General features: G+C 36.5%; 3 protein-coding genes across 8 annotated transcripts; 1 reads left to right on the top strand and 2 right to left on the bottom strand.

Annotated features, from left to right (window-relative positions):
* Positions 1 to 881: 881 nt before the first annotated feature.
* Positions 882 to 5,404, bottom strand: LOC106137704 (juxtaposed with another zinc finger protein 1). Its single transcript, XM_013338601.2, has 5 exons — positions 5,208 to 5,404; positions 4,677 to 4,865; positions 4,195 to 4,303; positions 3,805 to 3,951; positions 882 to 2,309 (listed from the first exon to the last, which is right to left on the bottom strand). Exons 1-5 carry the CDS (start codon positions 5,305 to 5,307, stop codon positions 1,874 to 1,876), a joined length of 981 nt encoding a protein of 326 aa, XP_013194055.1. The 5' UTR covers positions 5,308 to 5,404; the 3' UTR covers positions 882 to 1,873.
* Positions 5,405 to 5,522: 118 nt separating this feature from the next.
* LOC106137705 (ATP synthase lipid-binding protein, mitochondrial) lies at positions 5,523 to 8,588 on the top strand. Of its 2 annotated transcripts, none has more exons than XM_013338602.2 (4): positions 5,523 to 5,664; positions 6,123 to 6,197; positions 6,665 to 6,848; positions 7,992 to 8,588. In XM_013338602.2, the coding sequence occupies exons 2-4, from the start codon at positions 6,153 to 6,155 to the stop codon at positions 8,153 to 8,155; spliced, it is 393 nt and encodes a 130-aa protein (XP_013194056.1). In that variant the 5' UTR covers positions 5,523 to 5,664; positions 6,123 to 6,152; the 3' UTR covers positions 8,156 to 8,588. The 2 variants fall into 2 exon arrangements, with proteins under 2 accessions (XP_013194056.1, XP_013194057.1); XM_013338603.2 differs by having other exon boundaries at positions 5,663 to 5,794.
* Positions 8,589 to 11,469: 2,881 nt separating this feature from the next.
* On the bottom strand, positions 11,470 to 27,416 carry LOC106137697 (double-strand-break repair protein rad21 homolog). Of its 5 annotated transcripts, none has more exons than XM_013338588.2 (21): positions 27,303 to 27,416; positions 26,761 to 27,061; positions 26,328 to 26,443; positions 25,993 to 26,176; positions 25,444 to 25,633; positions 25,155 to 25,252; positions 24,378 to 24,487; positions 23,883 to 23,979; positions 23,354 to 23,477; positions 22,553 to 22,773; positions 22,109 to 22,219; positions 21,348 to 21,435; positions 19,952 to 20,017; positions 18,732 to 18,830; positions 17,484 to 17,582; positions 17,108 to 17,194; positions 16,573 to 16,815; positions 16,106 to 16,275; positions 15,762 to 15,854; positions 13,534 to 13,698; positions 11,470 to 12,985 (listed from the first exon to the last, which is right to left on the bottom strand). In XM_013338588.2, the coding sequence occupies exons 2-21, from the start codon at positions 27,016 to 27,018 to the stop codon at positions 12,860 to 12,862; spliced, it is 2,745 nt and encodes a 914-aa protein (XP_013194042.1). In that variant the 5' UTR covers positions 27,019 to 27,061; positions 27,303 to 27,416; the 3' UTR covers positions 11,470 to 12,859. The 5 variants fall into 5 exon arrangements, with proteins under 5 accessions (XP_013194042.1, XP_013194043.1, XP_060802064.1 ...); XM_013338589.2 differs by lacking the exon at positions 27,303 to 27,416 and adding an exon at positions 27,160 to 27,295; XM_060946081.1 differs by lacking the exon at positions 27,303 to 27,416 and adding an exon at positions 27,160 to 27,295 and having other exon boundaries at positions 18,732 to 18,827.
* Between the last annotated feature and the right edge of the window lie 296 nt (positions 27,417 to 27,712).

The raw sequence follows: 27,712 nt of genomic DNA, 5'->3' as shown, positions 1-27,712 counted from the left end.
CCAATGTTGCTAAAATAATGAGGGCATATGATATCACCACTACATTTAAAAAAATATATATTAAAAAAAAAAACAACTGTAAGTGATTTCTCATTCTAGTATGAGACACAATGGAAATGTGAATTTTTATAGTAAATGTGTTTTGTTTCTTTAAGTAAACTCTGTAACCCTCATTATAGTAAAACTTAAATTATTAACATGACAACATGAAAGGTATACAATACACAAATAAGCTCTTGTTTGTTGCAATTACAATATAAGGCTGAAGGATTTATAAAACTGAGGTTAACTTTGGAAGTTAGTCACTTATTTCTACTGAGGAGATTAACTTAGATCTTATTGGTAAATCAAACACACATTTGGCGAAACCAACAAAGAAAACCACACACCACACGAAATTAAAATTACTTAATCAGGCAATTTCAAATGAATTGAGAATACGTGTTTTTACACGAGTTTGGTAGACGTGTGAAATATGGTCAAAATCATCGAAGTAAAAATCTAAATTTTTTATACACGAAAATTACACCCCTTATTATCTACATGTATTCCCACCAAACCCCATATCAAGGCCGGGATGTGTTTCATCCATGCCCAGGAAGTAGCCGGAACGTTTCGTACGAAGTCCAATATATACCGATACATTATAGGACTATCACATACTTTTTTTGGTTTGACACTGAAGCTCTACTGTAATGAAATTCATAATGTATGTAGGTAATGATATTATTTAGGTTCCGATCGAGCCAATCCCTGGCGCAATCTTGATGAGTGGGATAGACTTTTAAGGTTCAAGAAAGTATTATTATCTAGTTTTGACTAGTGTGTGTGTGACACCTATTCATTTAAAAACTAAAACAAAATCCGCCAAAATACGCACCTTTTCATTGCATACGCCTTACAACTAATCGTTTTAAATAAGTCTACGCTTATAAGCATTTTTTTTTTTTACTTTTTCTAAATATTATATCACATTTACGAGTATGTCATTTATGCTAAACTCAAATGATACCTAGAGCCAATGCTATATTTTTGACGTTTTCTTATTTAATTACAAAAATCTAATATTTAATCCCGGAATTAAATTATATTTAAATGAAAATTTTATACTCCTGAAAATTAAGTACACACATAATGTGAATAAATAATGACAATGGCACAAAGAGATGAATGACTACATCAAAAATACTTATTACATTACTCCCTTTGCAAATACTTCAAATGTCATATGGTCATCATAATATGTAAGTGATTATACTTACAACAATTACAAAAGTACGCGACGCAGATGTTGAAAAAGAGAAAAAATATTTCAACAGAAAATAATCTTTTTCTATGTCACCTGTGCAGTTTCAACTCTATGCGTGTTGATATGAATCAGTTTGGCAATACGAGTATTAATGACTAATCGTTATTATTTGGCATTACCACATCATATGGCTGCGTTTTTTGGCATTATCGTAGCATCATATCAAACACGCTAAAGTAGGAAACCCCTTCATACTTACCATATTTCTCTCTTAATTAAAAGAAATCCAGCACTTTTAATAGAAGAGACCAATTAAAAATCAACAAGTATTCGCTTATAAAACTATTCATATAAAATACCATACAAAAAGGAAACAAACAAATAAACTTTTCTCATGAACAAAATAAAACATCAGTTCTTCGTTATGTGAAGGTGGACGTTGAAATGACTTGTGCAATGAACTGAATGAAGAAATAGATAGCATAACACCTTCATATAAGATAAAATATAAAAGATTAATAACAGACGTTACATTTAAAATAAAAGATATTATTTTAGGAACCGCACGTTCTAGACTAATGAGTTTAAATTCGTTTCGATGGCCTCTGCAGCGACGCTTACAAGCTAATTAGATTCTCTACCGTAAGATGGCGTAAGCGGCGTGAGAGGCTGGGCGTTTTGGACTGTTACCTTAGGAGTAAACTTCATCTTTTCGATTGGGCTGGACCCAGGCGTGGAGTTGGGAGTCAAGAGGCCCGAATGGCGTGTTTGATTGGCGCTAACTATGTTAAGACTAGTGAGGTTATGCTTCGGTATGGTGAACGTGGGTAGGTCTTTGGTTTTGAGGCTGTCGTATATGCGGACTAGTTTGTTGCCGTCGACGCCGTCGATGATGGCGACGGGGCGCGCGGCGGGGGACGCGGTCACCACCAGCCCGGGCTGGCGCGGCGGCGAGGCGGCCGGCTGGCTGCTGGCAATGTGCTGGGATATAGAGTGGCTCTTAAGACCTTGTGCCGTTTTGTAACTTTTGCCGCATTGGCATTTGTAAGCCTTTTTTACCCTGGAAATTTTAAAAACATACCTAATGAATAAATTCCCGGCGTTATATTAGTTAATATTAAAAATTACTTCTACTTACTTCCACTAAGGCTAATAAATTCCTATTTTCAAACTCGTACTTAAGGCCGAGTACAAATCAACTACTTGCTATACAAATACGAAAATTTAAACATTATATCAAATACTACACAAAAGTCTTCACTTCTGCCTTATCAACGGCAACAACGAAAAACAAAACTAAGTATAATTTGTTTAAACTATACTTCGTCCGGTTGTTACCAGTTGGATATTTAAAGGTCTGAATTAGGGATGTTACGAAAATCATATTTTCGACATTGCTAATGTGGGAATGCGAATATGTAGGTAAATCATTATAATAACAAATGATACTTCAGATAAGTAGTCAAATTTTAATAACGGTTAATGCCACGCCTTCTAGCAATCACCGACTTGCACAGATTCGCATTCGCAAAACATTTGCATCGTAGGATGCGAATGCAAATGTTGCTGCGAATTTTTAAAATGATGCATCATGTAACATCCCTAGTATCAAACACCCTAATCTGTAGTGTCCAAAGGCTCAATAAACTGTTGGCCTATACCAGATTAGAAGGCTTAAAAAGGTTTAGGAAATTTGAAACCAGGGTGCGCACAATTCGTTGACCAAATAAGCTATTGATGCTCTTTTTTATAGGGTGGTCATATAAACCATTATATGTAATTTAAGGGCTATAGAATTAGGTAAGTACTCCACTAATGTTATAATGATACTTATCTACTACAAATTTCATTACTTTAATGACTTTAAACACTTAATAAATTAATGATTTCTACCAATTCGTAACGGAAATTTATTGACCCGGAACTAAAATTTAATGGTGATGTAACATTAATTATTTATCTACAAAGAATACCCATTTTTTCCAGAAATATTCTTGTATAGTCAAACGCTTCTTTGGCCGAATTAACTTTTTATTGTACTGTTCTGGCGTCGGTAGCATTGGGTATTTTCTATGAAAATCAATAATTATTATATTCATATATATATCTATACTAATATAATAAAGCTGAAAAGTTTGTTTGTCTGTTTGTTTGAATGGGAAAATTATTCATCCTTATATGAGGCCTTCACTAGTATTATTTATTAGTATGAGTATAAAACTTTACACAGGCCCTTATCCTGCACCTTATGAAAGTAATATCTTTCGTCATAATTTATCTAATTAGAATAAGAAGGTAAACCGTAACCACCATCAGAGCTCATGTGTAACCATAGATTTTATTACCCTTATTTATTACCCCAACTAGGTAATCTGTGCATATAAGAAAACTGAAGAAATCTTTTTGCGCCATTTTTGTAGAGACTATGCAGTAAACACAATTCCAGAAACGACATTGACATATAGTTCATTAAAATTACATTATCTTGGCGTAACATAAGATGTTATTAATTTAATAAACTAAACTACAGAATAAAAATAATTGAATGCACTTACTTTCCATCCTTTTTGTGTCCATTTTTGGAATGGTATTTAATGCCATTGACATTTTTGTACCGCTTCTTACAGCCAGGTACCGGACATGCAAACGGTTTCTCTTGGGCTGCGGATCCCAAGGCTCCCGAAGAGGCATTTGTATTCATTCTGAAGATAATAGAAATTGATTAATTTGTTACTTTTTCTCTATGTCTCTATATCTTATCATATCTCTTGCATCCAATTACGTGGCCACACAAATATTCTTACCATTTCTAAGTCTTTTTTAGATTTCCTATGTATTTAAGTACTTTTACATTTTTTAATGTAGGAAAATAGACGTCACTTTCAATATTAAAAAAATTCAAATGAACCTTATATAATGATAAGTAACTAAGCATTAACACATACTTGACACCATATCTCAGAATGTATTCTGAACTATACTCTTCAACAGTGGTCCAAGAGTCATTACTATCTTCAGAAGGACTCATTATTTCATCCTCATCCATTTCGCTGCCTGAAATTAAATAAATATTTAAAGGAGAAATTACAAAGATTGAGTTAGTATTGAAGTATGAGACTTGTGTTAAGAGATACTAACTCAACAATTCAATATTTTATTATAATAAACATCCAAGAACCCAGCCATTTAGAAAAAGAGATACTTTTTTTTTACCTTCACATATGGAGTATTATTTTCTTGAGTTCCTTACTATAAATAAAAGTTTCTTCCTCTCTATACCCTCAGATTTATAAAAGAATTTCTGTTAAGCTGAGGAATTGGCCACTGCCACAGAATTAAAGTCAGTAAAATTATGTACCTAAGTATTTAAAAGATTTGTCAGTGATAAAGGAATGTTGCTTAAGAATAAATAATAAGTATTTCGTACCAGTTGGTGTACTGCTGCGAACAGAAGGAGTGTTGGGAGCAGATATAAGGCGTCGACGGACGTCGGGAGCTGGAGGCATATTTTGAATTTCCCGCCGTGAAGCCTCCGTAAAGAATCTCAAAATATAGCTCAAAGGTACGCATGTTGGCTGAGAAGCCTCTTTTTTCTCTACTACTACTGGATCATAATCTGTAAATGTTGTAAAAATAATCAGCTGATGGTCATAAGTACTTCCCCAAACTTAGCTACTGCCTGATCAGCTGTTAGTTTGTTTACAATTCACAATAGTTTTAGTACGTATTGGTAATTATAAAATGTACCTGACAATAATTAACGCAAATAGTACCGCAATAATCACCGTTATGCAAATAGAAACTTTCCCGCAAATTATTGAATTTATTTCATAAATCCGATGCAATGTTGACAACTTTCCGGCGCTGATAAGAGGTACTATAGGGTGGATTATAGGTATTATTAAGAGCCAAAAATAGAGATTATATAGATCTATTAAGGAGAGATTTTGATTCTTACCTATGTGAACGTCCTCAATATGTTGAATTAAATCGGATAATCTTGGAAATGTTATGCCACAGCCATTAAATTTACAGATGTTTATCATGAAGACCGCCATGTCGAACAAGGGTAATACACTAGTCAAGCACAGAACAGTACTAATTTTGTCGTCATATTTTATCACCACTCTAAATAACACATTTGAATAGAAAAAAGAAAATATGAGTAGATATTAAATTAAAAAAGAAATTTTTTAAATATATTATAATGCTCATCAACAAAACATTAATTATTATCCGTTAAAAAGTATTCATTATAGCTGTCACTCGCCCAGAATTGATCGGTAGTTGGCTGCACCGAGCGGAAATCTCCTCTATATCAGCCAATAGAGTGCCAGGATTTGTGTTCTGTTTCACTTCACTACTCACAAATTGAACATTCCAAAGGCCGGTCTCCTCCTTCTCGGTGTTCTTTGGTAAGTGCGGTAAAATTTGTGAATAAAACTAATCGTGAAAAAGTGCCGAATTCATACGCCATCATCAATTGCTAAGTGATAATTACGTTACAGACGGGTCTAAAGTGTGTGTCAGTGTGATTATTTATTTGTGAGTTCGTAAGCTGTCACTGAAAACCTTTCTAAAATCAGTCATTCTACCCCTTCGGCCATTTTCACATCTCCCGTTTAATCTATTTCTGTGGTAGTAAAATCCAATTCACTTCGTTAAATAATCCATACGGAAATTCCCAAGCCGGTAATACTGTCTGTATGTATTGATCGGAATGATCTCAGTCAGTGTTACGTATTCGCGTAAATTACGTAACGTTCTGCGGGTTCGTCGGTCAAACTGTCAAAGAGAGCCAGACCCTCCTCAGTATTCCACTAGCTTTGTAGGCTTCAGCATCCCTTACTGACTTAAGATCGGTTTTTTTCAGTTGTCGCTCGCCGCACCTAAATTCACAAAAATGCTGTCTGCCGCCAGACTGATCGCCCCTGCAGCCAGGTCTGCCGTAAGTACAATACATTCTTATTGGATTTTATTATTATTTTAGTTATTTAATGCTAATTCTTCTATGTGGACTTCAGCGATTTTCATACTTTGAGGACTTACCTTCGACGTAGACATCTCAACAACTTGACCTTGTTCTTTCCTGACTGGATAGCGGTGCATAGCTCCAAGCTTTTATTTTAGCAATACTGTAATAGAATTCCAGATCCTTTTTAGTTAATTATCGAGATTTTATCTACTCCTAACCTTCAACTTGGTCATTATATAACTACACAATCAATGTTCAATCTATACAGGTTACTTGTGAATTTAATCTAAATTAAGTTTTAAATTTGATTGTATGTTAACATTACAAGCCTTTATAAATATCTTGACCTGTTTTTAAAGTATTGATTTTTGGATTATAACCTAATTCTCAAAGAATGGTACTGAGTTACAAGTGATAAACAATATGCTTGGTTATTCCAGATCTTCTCCAACACAGCCCTTGTCAGGCCACTCGCAGCAGTCCCCACACAGACACAGGTTGTGCCGGTCGCACCTCAGCTGTCAGCAGTGCGCAGCTTCCAGACCACATCGGTCACAAAGGACATTGACTCCGCTGCCAAATTCATTGGTGCTGGTGCAGCGACAGTCGGTGTAGCGGGATCCGGTACGCTTACATAACTTATTGATTTTATACTCACATGGCTTGGGCGTGATTTGTGCAATTCAGTTCAATTTGTTTTAACTTACTTAGGCAGCAAAAAGCTTTGACTTGCTCTCATATTACCCTTACATACCTTCAGTTATAAATTATTTAAATGAGTTTTGAGGCTACATGTGGAAAATTCATCTGCATCATATCACCTCATATCTTATAGATATTAGTTGACATTCATTATTGATTGCATAACTTCTATGAAACTAAATTATTTTTATAAGATAAAAGTGTTTTCAGTTTAATTATTTAAACTACTGTCACGCTTTTGCATGTTCTGTTTTCACTTGTCAAGGGTAGTACCAATGAAGTTCACATCATGAAATCAATAATTTGCTTCATTGGATAAATTTATATCCAGAAAAATATATGTGTGTGCAATATTTTGAACAATTTAAAAAGATTTTAGATAGCAATATCACATCTTACATTACCTTAAATCCTTATGAGGCTAACAACCTTAATGGGTACTCTCTCGGAATATTTATATAAAAACTAAACTAATTGCAATAATCTTAATATCAGCATTTAACATCTTCATTGGTGCTCTCATTTCCTAACCTTTTGCTTGCTAACCATATCCTAACAACGCTTGTGTTCCCTTCAGGTATTGGTATTGGAGTGGTGTTTGGCTGCTTAATCATTGGATATGCACGCAATCCCTCACTAAAGCAACAGATATTCTCATATGCCATCTTGGGATTTGCGTTGTCTGAAGCCATGGGCCTGTTTTGTTTGATGATTGCTTTCTTAATGTTATTTGCTTTTTAGGCATACTTTTATTTTTTTTATTGGGATATTGTACAGTGTATATTACGCATTTGTGGACATCTTTTAGATTTGATATGTTGCATGATTTTATTGGACCTGAATGACTGAGGGTCAGGTGAGCATCTACTCACTTTTTTAGTAGTAAGAATTTGTTTGGTATTATATATATATATATATATTTTTAGTTATTGTAGTAAAACCAGACTTTCCAATGATTAAATTCAAATAAGTACATATTCTGTAATTTTGAGATAAGGAAATAGTAAGTTCCAAAAATTTAGGAGGGTTAGATGATTTATTCTAAGATGTGTTGTACAATTTCAGGAGCGGGTATTGGAACGGTGTTCGGCTCCCTCATCATCGGTTATGCCAGGAACCCCTCACTCAAACAGCAGCTCTTCTCATATGCCATCTTGGGTTTCGCCCTTTCCGAGGCTATGGGTCTCTTCTGTCTTATGATGGCGTTCCTGCTGTTGTTCGCTTTCTAAGCCAATTACTTTTAAGAACACTACTGCCATCCCACATGATGAGGTTTCAGTGTATACTATCTGGAGTGGACGGCCGCGGAATCAAATGTGTGGAAACCTCACCCTCATAGTGATGCAAGGACTGATTGTGTGTTTTACACCAGTGCGTCAAGAATGCAATTTATTTAATTATGTAGTATAAAGAAAATCTGCAAATAAAATGTTGTACGTAACATTGAACTAAAGCTACAGTTATTTCTATTCCTGATAGACTGTTTTGAAATCATGTTATCATTTTTAGCAGTTTTTTTTAAAAGCCGGTGACGATATTTTAAGCCAGTTAACCGTATTTATGCGTGTGTATTGTCTTCGACTTTTGATGATTACTGCATACAGTTTCGAGAATGTCGGCATGTAATGTACATTTTTAGGGCGATTAAATGATACAAACCAATCCCTGTGATTGTTTTTGTCACAAAACCCAGTCATTTTCTTCCAAAGAACAAAGTTGCACTTTAGAAATAGGATAAAAAACCGATTATTCCCAGTAATATGTACTTCTAACACACTTTGGATAAGTGATACTGACACCATATCACTGGTAAACACTGGACCTATCTTCATGAAATTTTGAGCCACTGTCAAAGCTATAAAATTATAAATTGAGAACTTTAATGAGATAAACAAGAAGATAATCATTACTTCCGAAACATTATGTATTAACCGATTCATTGCGATGCCTAATTTTGCAAACTTTTACTAATGGCGTTCAACAAAAACTATGTGACACGGCTGCCGGGTCAAGCGCCATACGATTACATGACACGCCTCCTGTGTCTTCAGCCATGTGGAAAAGAATACAGTATTTCAACCAGTTTTTACATGTTTTAGGCTTACATACTTTTAGTTGACATTCGAAATCTAACGCGAACATACAGAAACGTTGTTTCAAGTGATTATAAGTGGCATAACAAGTGTATTTTTGAAAATGGAAGGTAAGTGACATTTCTAATGAAGGTGTGCAAAACCTTTTGAACTTATTTTTAAGTCCTAATGGTTTGAATAGTTTTATAGGAATGTGGGCTTGACTAAATGAGGTTTTAAGTTAGTTCTGTAATTATTGTTTTGGTTTTGCTCACAAGAAATTTCAACTTATTTACACTACGTAATGATAAACTGTCAAGTTTGATTTAGTACTTAATAGGTATATATTTATTAAAAATACTAGCTTTTTTCCCGCAATTCGCCCGCGTTCAAATTTATACATTGTCTAAGCTTAAGTTGATTGTACTATTCCCGTTCAGAATTTCATCCAAATCAGTTCAGCCGTTTCAGCGTGATTGAGAACAAACATCCAAATTCACAAAATTACAAGCATGATAACTTCCGCATTTATAATACTACTAGTATGGTTGTCATATGATACATTAAGTCATTAAGACGACTAGTGCAGCGAAACTAGCGCCACTCGTCTATAAATTCCGTATCATATTTTAAAAATCTAATCCCATAGTGTCATAGTAAATAACACATAGTATTTTTCGCAGTTTCATATTTTTTCCTTTCAAAACCGCCGAGGGAAATTGATTACCGCCAAAAGTGGCCACTTTCGGCGGTAATCAATTTTTCTCTGAATTTACCAAAGGAAAAATTATCAAACTTATATGTAAGTACCAAAAATACTATGAGTCGTTTACTAGGGCACTATGGAATAAGATTTTTACATTTTAAGAAAAAGAGTAAATAGACGGGTGCCTTCAAAAAGCATCTGAAAAGGTTGGTTACACCTGCTTTTAATAAAATCATACAATTACCAGAAACGAAGGCTACGACCTTGATTTAGATGAAAAATAGCGACAATTTTGTTCTGGGTAGATCTCCCTAAAACCTAATTTGAAGGAGTTATCATCGATTTAAAAATGACACGGCTCCCGCGCCCTACGCCACACGTAAAAGAAAGTAATGGCACGGCAGGCGTGCCATCCGCAATGAATCGGTTAAGATTATTAGGTAGGTACTTCACATTTTTTACGATATCCACCCTCTTGATTACGACGATTTGACGCTTTTAATTTTTCTATGGACAAATTAAATAACCGAAGTACCTATAAATATCCCACAACTACCAATACTACGAACACGCCGGTTAAGGGTACTCTGACCTTTTGTCAGAACATCCCTGAAAGTATGTTCGTCCTAGGCCTTCCTCTTCCAACGCTCCCATGAACAATCATCTTACCTTTATTTGCTTAGGTCGTGTGCATTACGAAGCAAAAGTTTATCTGATCCGAATGAAAACTATTAATAATTAGTATTGGATTGAAGGTAATATGTATGAATACATAAAACTTGGGATTCTTCTTTTAGGCGATGGGCTAGCAACCTGTCACTATTTGAATCTCAATTCCATCATAAAGCCCAACGGCTGAACGGGGCCTATCAGTCTTTTCAAGACTGTTGGCTCTGTCTACCCCGCAAGGGATATAGACGTGATTATTTATGTATGTACATAAAATTAGTACATTGTTAAGATTCCGGCGGAATCCAAGATTCTGCTGGGGTAACGTTTCCAATCGCTGAATTTCCCAATCGGCATCACGTAGTTTTTTTTATATAGATAAGCTATTTTTAATTTGTGCAGAAGCTGAATATATAGAATTTACGAAATGTTGGTTTTCAAGAACTAGAAATCAAAAGATGAAATTAGGCCTTTAGGCTACTGTTCTTTAAATATATATTAAGAGACTAATAACGCAAGTATCTTATGATTATCTACAATAATATAATAAGTATCATGCGTTGATACTCGTAAGTTTATTATACGTATAAGTTACAAAGGAAAAAACCGCGTGATGTGGCCCCCGTATTTTTCCACGGTCGGTCAAACAAGGGCGAATCCAGTTCTTTATTAATCCACCGAACCGATTTTGATGAAACTTGTTAAAAATATAATTAAAACCTTGAGGACGACTGAAGCTATTTTATCTTACACTAGCGACCCGCCGCGGCTTCGCACGGGTGCAAAATTCGGAAAAAATTATACATAAAAACCTTCCTCATGAATCACTCTTCCTGTTACAAAAAACCGCATCAAAATCCGTTGCGTAATTTTAAAGATTTAAGGATACACAAACAGACTAAAATAACGACTTTGTTTTATACTATTGACGGACAATTGCGACGATTTCTTCTTTAGTGTCACTAGTCCCATGGGACTACTGGAACTAATCGTTTTACATGTCCCACTATGGAACAATTTAGTGGGAAACACCGTATGTATCTATCTGATCTTACAAGATTTTTAAAACGGTTACCTCCTATGTAACATAAAAACAAATACATTTTTATTCTCAACAAATTTATTCATTGCAATATGGTTAATGAAATAAAAAGGAATCCAAGGGAATACTTCTACCAAAAAAAATCATTTCTAATCTGATAGAAGCAATCTCTTAAATTTTGTATTACAAAATGTCACACGTGTACTATTTTTTTACCAAACAGACCCATGCATTCTTATACTTGATACAGATAATTTTGCAATATTGACTCTCTGTTGATATCAAAATGAATACATCCAAACCAAGTTTGGATTGGATTGTATTCACTTTGAGAGTTGAATAACACAATTTTATAAAATATTTTTCTCAAAGAAACGTAAAAACCAGTCATTCTCACACCCTATTGATAAGTAAAAAATTTAGTTTTATATACTTTTCTGCTGTTCCTTAGTATAACCAATAACGTTAGAGTACTCTTATTTGGTGTCAAAGATATTATACTACACTTTTATAAACTACTCTTGTACCATTATTTTGCCTTAAAACAGCTAACTAAATGTTAACATGAATTTCGACTATACATTACACCAACATAATTTCAAACTGCAATACTGTTGTTATCTACTTTACATGCAAGCAAATAATAAATAAATTCAATAACGAGCAACAAAATATGATTGAATGTCTACACTTCCTTGAGAATGTTTATAAATATGTATAAATCATAACATAATTTCTCTTATCAGTATTCACTTACATAATTTTGGGATAAAAATGGAAAGTCAACAATATAGCAATACTATTCTCTTATTACCTGATAACTTCAAACAAGACAACTAATCTAACGTTTATACAATAACTATAGAACTTTATTTCAATATTTGGGAATAACAATCACTGCTGCATTTCTGGTTTATTGTTCAGCAAAATGGCGTGTGTAAGGCAAATCCAACGGTATAGAAACAGCTCAATATAAAGATCCCACTTAACCTACTGCAAAACAAAATAAGGCATTTTCCTACGAGTTACCTCGACCGAACATTACTTTTGTATCAAATGTCCACTTTTTAATCGAGTCATGGAAACTGAACGCAATCTGTTTTTTATGAGATCATCACTCGTTATGTTATTTGGTCCAAAATTAAGTTTCCACAAACTCAAGTAAAAGATCAACTTACACAATATTTTTGGCTCGACCTAGTCCTGTTAGACATTTGTTTCGTTGCAGACAAGTTCATAAAATTTGAAGAGGCTCTAATGTAGAAAGGATTGTCTGAAAGGAATCGGCGTCTACAAAGGGACAAATATCTAATTATCATTACAAATACATTCACATACTCGCATTATATAACTAAATTGATATCATCTCTGTGCTGAGTGAGCGCAGCCGCTGACCGCTTAGCACACTAAACAGCTAAATTACAAACTAATAGAAATATATAATTTAGATCGCTTCAGTTTCGAACTGGTTGCCCCGCGCGATTGTGATAATTCCATATGTCTCTTCTTGTTCTACTTTTAACACTTGATGTTTCTTCAGAACTAATAAACTGTAGAATTTCTGCGCAACCTGTAACAAAAATTTAAGTACTTTATGAGTGCGTGTGTGTGTCTAATTGAAAGATCATTTGTCTCAAATATCCGATTTAAACATAGGAAATCAATTTCGCGGTTAACAGTTAATTTTTACTGGAATTTGGCCTCTATTACCGCGTCATGCAAGAAAACTTGAGTTGTGGTTGACTGTATAATGCATTTTTATTAAATGCAGGAGTTTGTTTGTCTATTCATTCTTATCTACTCAACCAAATTTGTTTACTTAGAACATGAGTATATTTTATCCCCACAAAATATTTTCGAGAAACTACTGCTTTGCGCGTGCTTGTACAGTTAGTTTCCAGAATGCGAAATTATTCATAAACGTTAATAAGTAAATGTCTCATCTTCCCTCTATCTTGGAGGTTGACCAAATATATGAAAGAGAGAAGTTTAGAAATATGTTCGTTTATTTATAATAATATAAATGCTAATGTTTGTTACCTCGTTCACGCAAAATCTACTGTACGAACTTTGATGAAATCGCTAATAAAGGGTGCAAAAAATGAAGTGGACAGTTACCTGCTTCCTATTGTTGTGCCTGGGCGCCAGGTCGTCGAAGCAGAGTTGCAGTCCGGCGGCTAACTTCGGTCGCATTGCGGCGAACAGTTGCGCCGCTCGTCTGTTCAACACTCTCTCTTCAAACTGCTCGTCTGTCTCGCCCGCCTCGCGCTCGCCTTCCTCCGCCTGAAAAGTTACGATATAATATTAATGCGAAATTTGAAGTATGAATATTTGAGGTAGCTGCAACTGAAGACCTCGTGTTGTGAGATTTTAACTCGACCATACTTTGATAAAACTTTCATAAATATAGCTTATAGATCCGTGTTAGACTAAAATATACAGTGGGTTGCCAAATTAATAGGGACAGTCACATTTTTTATCATATTTTTTCTTCAGGCGCGTTTGACTGCTATTTCAAGTGGTGTAAGTGGTCCTGGAATGTATTTTTATGTTCACAGCACCTCTACAGATCAACTTGAAAGTAAATTTCAAGTGTTATGGGATTTGTTTATTTTGTAAAAATATTTTATTATCGGGAGAGACGCGCAGTCCTTCACACGTGTAAAAGTAAAATAAGTAACTAATTATTTTAAAAAGTTATTTTGTGATTTTGTGAAATTATTATTGACTGCAAGTAAGTATTACTTTATTTTTTATTAAATCTTAAGTATTTTGGGGCTGATTTTAGGACGAAATTAATTAATTTTTTATTTTTACAGCTTTCACTATGGGTCGAGGGGTAGATTTGTCTCCAAGAAAAAAATCTGAGGTTAAAACCCTTCTTTTGCACACAAGTCATTCTCAGAGGAAGATAGCAGAACTGGCTGGTGTTTCTAAGTCGGTAGTAAATAAAATAAAAATAAATCTGGATCAAGATCAGCCACTTTTGCCCAAAAGAAAAGGCAAATGCGGAAGAAAACGGATTACGACACCACGGTCCGATAGGAAAATCAGGGATATGTGTTTGCAAAACAGGAAGAAAAGTGCTGGATTGTTAACCCAGATGGTACAGGAGTCTGGAATACAAGTTTCGAAGAGAACTGTACAGCGTAGGTTGGCAGAGGAAGGCCTGACCGGACATCGCCCAGCTAAAAAACCGCGACTGACAGAGGCGATGAAGAAGAAACGACTTGCTTGGGCTCGTGAACACCGTCTGATGAGTGTTGAAGACTGGAGCAAGGTCAGTTTTAATGTCAATTGATAATTTATATTAATATTATGGTATATTATCTAAAAAGATTTTCATATAAGTTATAAATATTTTTTTTCAGGTGTGTTTCTCAGACGAATCAACATTTGAGATTCTTGCCGACAAAAGCAACTTTGTCAGGCGGCGCCCAGGCGAGAAATTTCACCCTGACTGCATTGTGGAACGCGTTAAACACCCTGTTAAAATAATGGTATGGTCTGTCATAAGTGCTAAAGGGGTTGGGCGTCTCTACATTGTCCAGGGAACCATGAGACAGGACCAATACAGGCAGGTCCTAGAAACTCGCTTGTTGCCGCAACTCCGGGAATGGTTCTCAGAGGGGGAGGAATTCATGTTCATGCATGACTCAGCACCATGCCATAAAGCAAGGAGTGTAACAAAATTTTTAGCAGACCACAATATACCAGTTTTACCTTGGCCTGGCAATTCTCCAGACATGAACCCCATCGAAAACTTATGGGAAATTACCAAGGCGGAAATTGCCAAGGAAGTGATAACCACCAAGGTAAAACTGATCGAAAAATTAATAAATGTGTGGCACCACAACCCTAAAATAAAGGAAAGTGCCAAACAGTGCATAGAAAGTATGCCGAGGCGGATCGAAGCACTCATTCAGGCTAAAGGAAATGTGACAAAATATTAGCAATATCTCATTGCCATTTTCGTAATACCTGCTAATATTTTCTAATTACCCAAAGACTGTTATTTTTTTGTTTAAACTACTTGTAAGATGTGTGTCTAATATTATTAAATATAATTATAACTCAAAACAACGTTTTTAATTAGTTATGGACCAATAAAGTGTAAAAAAACAATATTTTTCGACTGTCCCTATTAATTTGGCAACCCACTGTAGGAAGCATCTATTGGCTTTGATCACAAGTTGCAAGAATCTTGTGCCTATATTTATTAGATTACGGGATATGAATCATTCACATTATACAACAACCTTTCCTATATTTGCTGGAAAGAGCCACAATGACAACAAGTTAAATATATAGTGGTACATAGTTATATAAATTACGAGTATGCTTACATTTTCCGGTGTAGCCGGCAAGTCGTAATCGTGTTGCGGACTATGATGACCCTGCTGATCGTCGTAACCTAAATTTGTCATTTGCATGCCAGCCTGAAACAAAATATTTTACATTTAGTCCAAGTATTATTTATATTTGGGAAAACCCGAAGATATCATTGGTGCTTAATTGGCACAATCAACTGATTTACCAGTTGCCCATTAATTATACAATAGTGGAAATATATAGTTTCTAAAAAAATGGTACCCAAAGATGAGCTTGTGAGTATTATCAGTTTTCAAATATTCGATAGAGATGAAGATGTAACCGGGATTTACGCCAGGAGAAAGAAGAATCTAGTCACCTGATAGTCTGAATGCTCCTCCAGCGGGTGGAATGGCTCCATGGGGGCCTGCAGCTCGTGAGACTGCGACACGGCGCTGCGGGAGAGCAGAGAGGACACCTGCTCTCCTCCCAGTTGAGGCATCATCGGCAGTTGAGACATGCTGTGCATTATGGCGCCGTGTTGGAGACCTGACAAAGAAATGGCTCGAGTTAAATGTATAGAGGGTGCCGAATAATAGCAGCGATAACTTCGTGACGAGCGCTGTACGAATACCTAGTTGTAGTACTTAGTACGAAGTTTGTCCAATACACCATATCATGAAAATTTAAATGACCCTTAATTCTTGAAAAAATGCTTTAGGTGTTCTAATTATCATATAAAAAACCAAGGACAACACGTTATCAGTAATCCTTATGGCATTATTTTCTACTGTATTCCCGCAGGAGTCATCCCCCATATGCTAGAAGAAATTTATTTAGACTTACCTGAAGGCGTCATGCCACCATGCTGTAGCCCAGCTGGCGTCATTCCCCCGTGATGTAATCCCGCTGGCGTCATGCCACCATGGCCCAGTCCCGCTGGCGTCATTCCTCCATGATGTAGCCCCGCAGGAGTCATTCCCCCGTGTTGCAGTCCCGCGGGAGTCATTCCCCCGTGTGCAAGACCGGCGGGCGTCATCCCCCCGTGGGCTAAATCTGCTGGCGTCATCCCACCGTGATCTAAACCACCTAGAACATGAAGGACTTTATACTTATCAGCAGATATAAAAGTAACAGATAATTAGAAACTAGAAGAAGAATGAAAACGGAAAATCCTTATTTTACCATAAGTCCGACCGATACGTATGACGGAGATAATTTAATTACGATACGATGACTTAGTTTTATGGAATAAAAACGTATCTTTTTCATTGGCTTTAAATACTGTCGCGCCTTTCCCAGATATAACTTCTAATTATAAGATAATCTTCCTGTAGTAAATCAAAACACCGCTTGCTAAAAAACATACGACAGAATTTACCTGGTGTTAACCCTCCGTGGGCGAGTCCGCCTGGAGTCATCCCGCTGTCCAGACCTAGTCCAGGTGTCATGCCTCCCGGCGTCATACCTGTCATTTAATTTTAAATTAGAAAACCTATTTATTATAAAAAAAATATCTATTTATAATCGATAACAAAAACCAAGATAAATAATGCTCAAATGGAATAAATAATTTTTATTACATTCGTTTTCTGTGTGGGCTGCCATATTAAGATCAGGCTCACATCCGTAATTGAACGTGAAAATCTTATTCCATCAAAAATTGTAGATGTCGCAGGTGAAATTTTAGAATTTTTTTTGCCAAAGATAAATCTGATCATATCAAATGAATGTTTCTACATTCAAAGGCCACTTACCCCCGTGATGTAGCCCGGCAGGCGTCATGCCGCCGAGGTCCATGGGCTGATCTCCGTGCTGCAGACCCGCCGGTGTCATGCCGCCGTGTTGAAGGCCACCTGTACATATTTTAAGTATATAGTCATTGGCATAGGGCAATTAGGGAAAACACTGTCATGAATCCTAGCAAGTGGATGTGCATATTTATTAGTGCATTTTCATCATTATAATATGAGAAATTTGGAATGATACGTTGATGCCCTAAATGTGTCTAAAGAACTTTACACTTTGTCGATTAACTTGACAACGCGACGCATACGCCACATTTTCTTAGAAGTACAAGGCGTTATACAGCGACGCAAACGACGATTGAACAAGAAATTAGCGGGGGGTTCTCGTGGGCATGAGTATTGCGTTGTCGCGGCGTATACATTCACCGAACGCAACACTGAATAATCACTATCTGGAAGCCATTAAAATGAGATATGGTCTTTGTTTCTTGGACCCACCACCACCCGTGGCTCCACCAACTTTCCGATTATCACGGGAGGGACGCGCCGCTTTCATGTTTGTTTTCTCTAGCAGTGTCCCTTTCTTCTTCATCCATATATTCTTAACAGAGTGGTCGTGGTCGTCATGTAATTGTGTAAATGCAGAATTGCAGATAAAATATTCCGCACGCTGCTACTGCACCGGTTAATGGACTGGACCACAAATATAAATTTTATTTGACGGTCTAACACGTAGACGACCTCCCGCGTGGTCTAGTGCCTTCTACTGAACGAAAAGGCGTTCTATCAACTTGCGGCTAGAGACGTGAAAGAATGTTAATATGCTGTAGGGTGGAAAAATAAAACGCTGCTTTATACCAAGCTCTTGGAGTATGGATATTTGTACGACACTCGGTCCATAAAATTCAAAGCATTTTTCTCCTCCAGCATCGCATCTCTCAAGCGTCTATATTCTGCCTTTCCACTTCTCGCAGGGTCTATGGTTCAGCAGCATGGGGAAAATCAGTGTAACATACATACATATATAAAATCACGCCTCTTTCCCGGAGGGGTAGGCAGAGACTACCTCTTTCCACTTGCCACGATCTCTGCATACTTCCTTCACTTCATCCACATTCATAGTGTAATAGATAAACAAATCAGTGTAAAGGGACACTTATTTTCCTCATATTTCTATATGCTCTTCTGTTTAATCCACCCCGTAGTGTAGTGTAGCAGGGAGGGAGGGGAGCTAGGTGTGAGGAGTGGTATAGTTACCGGGGGTGAGCGCGGCGTGCGGCAGGCCGGCGGGCGTGAGGCCGCCCGGCAGCAGCGCGCCCGGCGTCAGCGGGGAGCCCAGCGCGCTCAGCATGCCTCCTGGGTGCAACGTTATAGTTACCTCAAATATTTGGAATTAAGGCATGGAAATTTAACCAAAAAAATACAAAAAATATATTATCAAAATATAAATGAGTGGATTTTCCACGGTTGGTATACTTATAACTTTTCAAAGAGCAAAATGAGCTCCTATCTCCCTATAAAAACCGACTTCGTCAATCCTGGATGTCGCTCAGGCGCACCTCGGACTCTACAGATGTGAGGATCCAAAGTACTAACGCCAAGATGATGGTGGATTTTCAACATTTTATCCGTAAATAGTATCTGAATTCCATTATTATCCTATACAGTACAATGTGGCTTTTGAGACTTTTAAAACTACTGGGTAAGTCCACACCCCGTAAGAAATAAAGATGTGACAGTAGTGTAGTGACATATAGAAAGAAACGAGTATAAATTTAAAGAATAATACTATCGATTCGCAAGTACTTTCGAATTGCTCTAATTTATTATATTTAACTAAAAAGGTTTGAATATTTTAATTTTAAACCGACCAAAGAAGGAATTTTATATTATTAAAACTATGCCCGAATGTACCTTAAAAGTGTGGAGAATAAGCCGTAACCAGACGTTCATGATCATACATTATACGAATGAAGTATTCATTTAATGTATGATCATGGACATAGAAAAAAGACCGACAAAGTGAAGCATCGTAATGGTGGCGGTGTACGCATGAGTGAGTGACATAAAACTAGCCATAAGCATGAAAATTACCCCAGATTTTTATTTTTGTCTGGAATTAAATACTTACAGTAATACAAAATAAATTTAATATGATACTATCTCATAATAAAAAATACACCTTTTTTCTCAAGCCTCATTTCTGGTTGTGAATCAAAAAGATTAAATACTACAATTAAATTTAGCCAAGTTGTTAAGATATTTACACCAAATTGGGTCTTCTGGATTGGAGTACAGCTTTATGGTGTAATATTTTGATATGGTATTCCAAACATCATCTCCCCAACTTTTGGGTGATTAACAATTGTAGATAATTCAATTAATAATTTGAACTGTATGTTACTTGAAAAGTAGAGCAATTTTACTTTATTTTCCTCGCAATATTAAGACTGAAAAACATTGCAATGGAATCGTACCTGGTGTGTGCGGTTCGTCGACGTCCGATCTCGGCGTCTGGAAGCCCTCCGGCGGCCGCTCCGAGTCTAGCGTGCGTGTTAGTGCGGAACTTAATTATTATAGCTTGTAGCACAGTTGGACAGTGATCGGAATAAGGAGGCTTTTTATATAGGTATAATAATTAGAATCATTTGTTAGTCAAATCGTTAAATCTGACATCATTAGGTTATCAAACCGAATTTAACTTCTCTTCAAGACTGCTGGCTCTGTCTACCCAGAAAGGGATTTGTCAATTATTTTTATATATAAATAAAATACTGTGTAGGTACTATAAACATGAGAAAGTGTGCCAAGTTGAAATTAGTATGGTAATAATAAGTCGTTACATTGCGATTGTGACACTACGCGATGTTATCTAATTAATATAATATTATTCATTTGTAATAAAGTTTAATGCTCTACATAGTTCCGATCACTGATATAACATATACAGTTGAAAAAATGTTCTTTGGCGATTTTCTTTGGCTATTTTTTCACCCATTAAAGAACGAGAAACCATTTTTTCTTCATAAACATCGAAGGAGTCGAATAAATGCGTTTTGATCGATATTATAATTAAATTTCAATTTTATTCCATTCGAAATAAAGCTCAAAATAGTATCTTATATTAAAATGGTATACAGAATACCTATTTAAATACCAATGAACATTTTAACGGCTGTGCGAAGAGTGAAAGAGAAAGACAGTATAATTTCTGAAGGGATGATAAATTATATTTAGTATTGTGGGGATAGCAGTATTAAGTGAATATTAGTAAACTATTACCAAAAGTTACTTATTTTTACTTGTAGAAAGTTCGCTCTAATATTTATATCAGAAATTTCGATGCCTTTATCAATGAAGATCTTTGCGAGCAGTTCGAAACATCTTATTTTTTATTAGATATTCGTAATGAAGCATCACGTAATAACAAAAATAAATAACCTTTGAAAAAGAATCACGGCTGTAATAGTTTGTAAAAGTAGTTTTGCGCCAATATGTACACAAAGAAATTATTTTAAAATGACGATATGAATATATATATTTACATTACATATTTAAAAGTGACAAAAATCGAACAAATGATGAGTGGGTGTACGATATACCGATAAATCCTCTACACCTTGATTTGTATTGAGATATGGTGATATTGATTATGAAAAATAACATTACTTCAACACTTTGAGAAAAACCCATGAATTGTTTGCATATTAATCCACATGTTTGTGTCATAAAATATCTATTTTTAAACTGACAGAGTTACAGACAAGCGACAGAGAGAGACAGAGATGATATGTAGCATTAGTAACACCATTTGTGGCTTGAAAGCTGAATAAAGTGTCGTGTAAATAAATGTAATGTGTGCTGTATTCTCACCGACGGAAGGTTCGTATTCCTGCGGCACCGGCGTGGGCGGCTCCAACTCGGCGGGGGCCGGCGCGGGCGTCTCGGGGGGGAGTATAGACTGCAATAAATATATATTCAATCAGAAATAAATGACCTAGATAAACGTATCTTGATCAAATCGGAAAAGTTCTAGCAAAAGATAAGGTCATGAGTATACGAAACCGACGAGCTTGCATGAGAGTTATGAATGAGGGTGAAGAAAAGAAAGAAGATTATATGTGGTCTCTGCCTGCCCCTCCGGGAAAGAGGCATGATTTATGTATGTCTTATAAATATAGATGCAAGTTACGTACAACTGAACTAGCCCTAAATTAAGACTATTTGTAGAGACATCTGCATATACATATTTATACAAACTGAAACATGCTAAAATGTATCTGCAGCACTAAACATCCTGACGTTTATCTTAGTTGCATTCTCAACGGTGGGAGTCCAGGATCCACCTATGATAGGAGTGGGCCAGGTTAATACTTGGACCAGTTATGGCATAAGATTGTTGTGTATTCTTACTTCTATTATGTGAACTGATATAAAGTCGTAATAAATTATTTTCTTTTTTTTGGTCAGTTTTGTGTTAGAAAGACACCATTTAAATCTATTGAAATCGAACCACGAGTTATGCAATTAAAATGCGGAAGGAAGAAGGGTGAGGCAAATAGAGGAATAGAAAAAGAGATAGATTATTAACAAAGACGCCAGTATGTTTAAAATAAACAGTTAAGGAACTATACCTCTTCATGTCTTCGTTTCCTGCCTTGCCTCCTCACGGGCTCGGGTTCGGGCGACCGCGCCGCTTCCGCTTCCTCCGCCTCCGTGCGCATGATCATGTTGCGTTGATATTTCTGGAAGATATAACATTATTCCTAAAGAGAAACAGTAGGATATGCAAACTATGTGGCATTGAAAGAACAAGACTACAAAGTCAATCATGAAGAAGTGTCGTGTATTAGTAAGTGTATTGAAGTCGAAAAATATATGCCACCCAAAAAAAAAACAGGAATAATTGTAGAGGGACACTAAATTATTTATAACCAAGTGTCTTTATAATGACAATCCAAACTAAACTGAGTCAGAAGAAAAGAACCTCAAAATCATTGTATGAAGCCATTAGTTAAAGACCATAACATGTGTTTATTTTTTTCAATAAATGAGAACATTTAAATTTATAAAGTTACCTTGAACAACACCCTTGAGGGTATGGGCCTAGCCGGTAGAGTGAACAACTTCTCTACTCCGCCAGTCTCCTTCCAATGCATCAGTCTTCTAGTGGGAGGTGCCAGGTCTAATGTGGTCACGATATCCGATGTGTTGCTAAGCTGATTCTTCATTTCTTCACCAGATATGTTTTTGACTTCGTCAACTATAAGCTTACGCTTGCGTTTTGTTTTTGTTATGCCTGTGGATTTGAAAAAAAGGTACACCAACAATTATGGTGATATTTTGAAATGTGGATTTTAAAAAACATGATTAAAGAAATTTATTCAAGAGTACTAATCATAACAAGAATATCAAACAGTTTAGTATTAATTTAGTATTTGTCTGTGCATATACTAAATTTCTTTTGGAATATCATTATTTTCAATAAACATATTCGATTTTTCGGCTTACGTCGTGTGGTTTCCGGCGCTAATATAAAAAAGAATAGGACCACTCCATTTCTTTCCCATGGATATCGTAAAGGCGAATAAGGGATAGGCTTATTTAGAATTCTTATTTTAGACATTGGGTCAGCAACCTATCACTATCACTCTTTGAATCTCAATTCTATCATTACCCCTAACAGCTGAACGTGGCCAATCAATATTTCACGACTGCTAACTCTGTCTACCCTGCAAGGTATTTAGACGTTTATTATATGTATACCCTTGCAGGGTAGACACGTGATTCATATTATCACTATCATCAGATTATAGAATGAATATTTTTTTCGGCCAGTATCAAAATATTTTTTGGAACACATAGTAATCGTTACCCACCTTTGAGTACCGTGGCGTCCACGGGCGCCAGCGCGAAGGATTCCTCCTCGTTGTTGAGCAGCGTGGTGTCGGCGGGCGCCGGGGACGCCGCGCGCGGCTCCGCCTCCGGCAGGCCGTCCACTTCCTGTGCGCGGCGTTGTTCACGTTAGTGGGTTACATCAAAAGGAGGCAATGGTACCTTTAAGCTTGTCACTTGACTAAATATTCTGTTTGTAATTCTGTATGATAGATCAGTCAGGTTAGGAACAATTTTTGTATTTTTATAGTTCATTTTGGAGACACTTTTAGGTGGCAAATCATCAAACGCTAAGTTCTAAACGATATAGCAGTAGAAAGATAGGTAACTCGTTATTTATATGATCGCGTATTATGATCTGGAGGTTTTCACGAAGCTTTAAAAGGCACATATGCCTTATCTTACCACTATTACTGTATCTTTAATTATTCAAAGTGTTTCAATCGGTATTTCCGAAGATTAGGTCTAACTAATTTTCCCTCTTTATAATATTGTTGTAGATTGATAACTCACCATGGGTCTCGTAGAAGGCGGCCGCGGCACGCTGGGCGGCGGCATTAGTTCCGCGGCCGGCAACATCAGCTCGTCCCGAGTGGGAGACGAGCCCCAACTGAGACAATAACAATACATTAATCGTTAATTTACAATTAAAAAGAACTAAAGTACCTCTGTTAAAAGAGGATAATGATAGGCTCTATGTCTACGTCTACATACATATAATCACGTCTATATCCCTTGCGAGGTAGACAAAGCTAATAGTCTTGAAAAAAAAAACTGATAGGTCACATTCAGCTGTTTGGCTTACAGGTTGCTAGCCCATCGCCTAAAAGAAGAATCCCAAGTTTACAAGCCTATCCCTTATTCGCAGTTTAGGGCATCCATGGTTAACGTGATGGAGTAATATCAATATAATAGCCTGGCGGAAGACCTTCCCTTTGTAGTGGTTGAAACCGAAGTATCCCGCTACAAGTTCATACAAGATAGACATATTATTATGTAAGGTGTCACCTGTGCTGCGGCTCGGCGGCGTCGTAGTGGTCGGCCATGTCGTCGTCGGAGTCGGGCGCGTCCGCCGCCGCGCCGTCGTCGCCGCTCGCCGCGGCCGCCTCTATCTCCGCCTGGAGTTATCAAGGCTATGTGAGGCTCCTGTCACTAGTGGCTGTATATTCTCCTCATAATAAGTTAGCAAATACTGTATTGTTCATTATAAGAGCACGTTAGAAATATGAAATAGTATAATCTCTTCCAGCCAACCAAAATAATGCTTGGATAAAGGTGCTACTACATTTTCTTTTTTATTTTTATTAATTTCTACTTTAAAGTCCTTTCGATTGTATTGAACTTCGTCTACCGTTACTTTGTTTAAAGAGGAACTTTTTGATAAGCACGTTACAACTAAATAAATGTTTACTATTTCGTTTTACTGCCTGCTTGATGGGTTTCCGATGTGCGAGTTGATAATAATTTTTCAGTTGAAGCTGTTGAAGCGACAAAGTTGAAGTGGTCCTATTCTATTACAATGGCAGGTAACCAATTTCGACAAATATTCAATACGGACTAGACAAGGCGAATTCTGTGCCAGGCTGATATGGTCACCTGGCTTACGACATCCAAGATTCCATCATCCACATTGCATCCTCACTTCCTGGAGAGGAACCCAGAGTCCGCCTGCATCGTTTGTTTAACTAGTGTCGATTCAGTTTTAACACTAACCGACTCCCGTCTCAACTCCGCAAAACTGATCATAGGTCAACTTACACGCCGGTCACAGTATAAGTAACGTACCTGCAGCGACTGCGCGGGCTCGGCGCCGGGCAGCGCGGCGGGCGCGCTCGTGCCCGACACCTCGCCGAACAAATCGCCTTCAAACAGACCGCCCGCATCTGAAACAACAACCAAATTACATATTTGTCGCGCTTATTCAATTTAAGGGCTTTCAAATACACCAGCTGAGCTCAAAAATTAAAACTAGACAAGGGCGCATCAAATTTACACATTATGTCTTAATTTGCCAAAGATTTTACAGTTGGTCATAAATCATCCCTATTTAATTAATCTTTGAATCAAAACTCACGTCCAAAATCAGGAACATCACCAATAGTGCCTCCAAAGCCGTCGTCCATGGGCCCATGAGGCGCCGCTTCCATCCTTCTGTCGTGTGCTGGAGTGGCCAACGTGGGCACCCCTGCGCTGGTGCTGGGCACGCCTGCATCCTTGCCCAGTTGGATCGCAATGGACGATCCATCGCCAAATAATAGGTTGCTCTAAAAAAATATTAATTAATTAGTTTACAATTAAATGATTGGAATATTTGGTTTTATTTTATTATTGTGAAGCATTATTTTATACAAACTTTTATCCCCCATTGTAGAATTTAAGCGAATGATTTTTAAAAAAAAGAAGTATCCTATGTTAGGACATGAATTATTAACTATAAGCATAGCAAATTTTATTTGAATATTTCCAGCAGTTTAGCTGTGAAAGCAGAACAAACAGACATTTTCACATTTAAAAGATTTTTCTAGGCCCTGAAACACTTCTGAGGAGGGTGCAACCAGGAACATCCAGAGATGAGAGAGAGGTAAAGATTTTTTAATTAAACAAGAAACAAATTATAAAATACCTGTTCCAATGCACCTTCCGTGCCAATAGCCTCTCGCATAATATCTGGGTTGTCAGTATCAAAACCCATGTCTCCAAAGCCATCATCATGGGTGACTAAGTTCAGAGAACCATAGTCTTCACGCATGGTGATCTCCTCTGCTCTAGACTGGTTTAGGGAAAACTGAGCCTCAATGTCCACTTCACTGTAAGAATTCAATACATTATTTAGGTAAAATTTTATAAACAATATATTTTCACTTATTTTTCATTATAACCATAATTCCAATGCAATTGAATCATTTCAAAACCGGAATTTACTTTGTAAACATAACATGATAAAATAGGTACACTTACTTTAGTTCCGGCATGGCTGTATCGAAGTCATGGAAAACTTCAGGTAGGGTAATTGCATTCATTGCAGCCTCCCTGTGTTCCTCAGGCAAGTCCACCATGCCTGGCCGGAAGGCCATCTAAAGTAGAAAACAATAACTTAATCATAGCAAAGTATAGGTCAAGTGTACTCTTAACCAACAAGTTTGCATAAAGTGAAGGAAGAATGTGGATACAAAGAATCGTCAAGGTGAATTCTCTGTCTACCTGTCTAATGAAAAGGTATGATTTTGCTCCATGCTTCATTCTTTTTGTAATTTCTATTTTAAAAGAATATAATGTCTAGTCTTACCCTGTCAACCTTGCATTTGAATGGGGCTAGTACATAGATGTTCTCACATTTTGAATTAGTGAAATAGGTTAGGAAACAAAAATATAAACAAAACACGAAAATTACCTTGATCTTGACAAATGCCTCATTACAATCTTGCAACAAATACTTGGCTTTTCTAGAGTAGATCCTCACCACTCCCAGCAACAGATGGCCAGAGGTTCGCAAAGCCATCTTCACCTTAGGTTTCAAAATGCCATCGACAGATTTCTCAATATTAGTCTCAAATACATGGGCCTTAGTCAGTTTCTTATCCCAATGTGCAGCCAGCCAAATCTTGGCCAGAGGGCCTTTCTTGGCCAGCACAAAATGTGCGTAAAACATTGTGAGAGACTACTGAAATAGGCCAGCAGTCACATCAATTTTTCTGTAAAATAATAAAACATCATTACAAGCTATAAGCATGGGGTTCATTTAGCGCTTTAAATAACAATAAACAGAAAACAATGGTAAACTGATAGTTACAACAAAAAAGATAGCGACCAGTGAACAATTTGGCGCCTATTCTTCGAATGACTTTTTATCAAAACTTCATGCACTTCACAACTTATTTCCAATATTATAAATGAAACATTTGATTATTAATCGATCCAATTTAAAACTTTTACCTATTTAATTCGTCAGAAACTATAAATTTCACCTTTCACACACAACGTAAACATGACAACAGTTACGCTTTCAAGATGGCGGCGTAACGAATGTTTTTTTATGGCAGTTCAAGTTGCGTTCATGGTCTGCTAGATTTAATGTTATGCTATCCAGATAGGTGTAAAAAAATAGTTGTGGTTTTTCAAACCTTGTATATATCAAATTCTAACTTTATTTCTATTACTTTAAATAGTAAAAAAAAGAGAGAATAAATAATACACACCTTTCAAGGTACTGTACTGTACATTACTTGGACCAATACTTAGTTTGAGGTAAGTACATTACATTACATAGGTCGTCGGTATAATCTTCTATTTACAAGAACATTAATAAGAATAATAGGCTTATTTTGTTTTCTTTCTTTTACAAT

Source organism: Amyelois transitella, chromosome 10 (genome assembly GCF_032362555.1).
Source record: "Amyelois transitella isolate CPQ chromosome 10, ilAmyTran1.1, whole genome shotgun sequence".
Lineage (NCBI taxonomy): Eukaryota > Metazoa > Arthropoda > Insecta > Lepidoptera > Pyralidae > Amyelois > Amyelois transitella.
This window is presented reverse-complemented; position numbering and strand designations above follow the sequence as displayed.

Excerpts from the sequence above, each read along its gene's own strand:
- LOC106137705 (XM_013338602.2), top strand. The coding sequence starts at position 6,153 with ATGCTGTCTGCCGCCAGACTGATCGCCCCTGCAGCCAGGTCTGCC. Across the intron at positions 6,198-6,664 it reads CCCCTGCAGCCAGGTCTGCC|ATCTTCTCCAACACAGCCCT; the intron begins GTAAGTACAATA and ends TGGTTATTCCAG. Across the intron at positions 6,849-7,991 it reads AGTCGGTGTAGCGGGATCCG|GAGCGGGTATTGGAACGGTG; the intron begins GTACGCTTACAT and ends GTACAATTTCAG.
- LOC106137697 (XM_013338588.2), bottom strand. The coding sequence starts at position 27,018 with ATGTTTTACGCACATTTTGTGCTGGCCAAGAAAGGCCCTCTGGCCAAG. Across the intron at positions 25,634-25,992 it reads CGGAAGGTGCATTGGAACAG|AGCAACCTATTATTTGGCGA; the intron begins GTATTTTATAAT and ends ATATTTTTTTAG. Across the intron at positions 23,980-24,377 it reads GCCGCCGAGCCGCAGCACAG|TTGGGGCTCGTCTCCCACTC; the intron begins GTGACACCTTAC and ends TTATTGTCTCAG.
- LOC106137704 (XM_013338601.2), bottom strand. The coding sequence starts at position 5,307 with ATGGCGGTCTTCATGATAAACATCTGTAAATTTAATGGCTGTGGCATA. Across the intron at positions 4,304-4,676 it reads TCGCAGCAGTACACCAACTG|GCAGCGAAATGGATGAGGAT; the intron begins GTACGAAATACT and ends ATTTAATTTCAG. Across the intron at positions 2,310-3,804 it reads GGACACAAAAAGGATGGAAA|GGTAAAAAAGGCTTACAAAT; the intron begins GTAAGTGCATTC and ends TAAAATTTCCAG.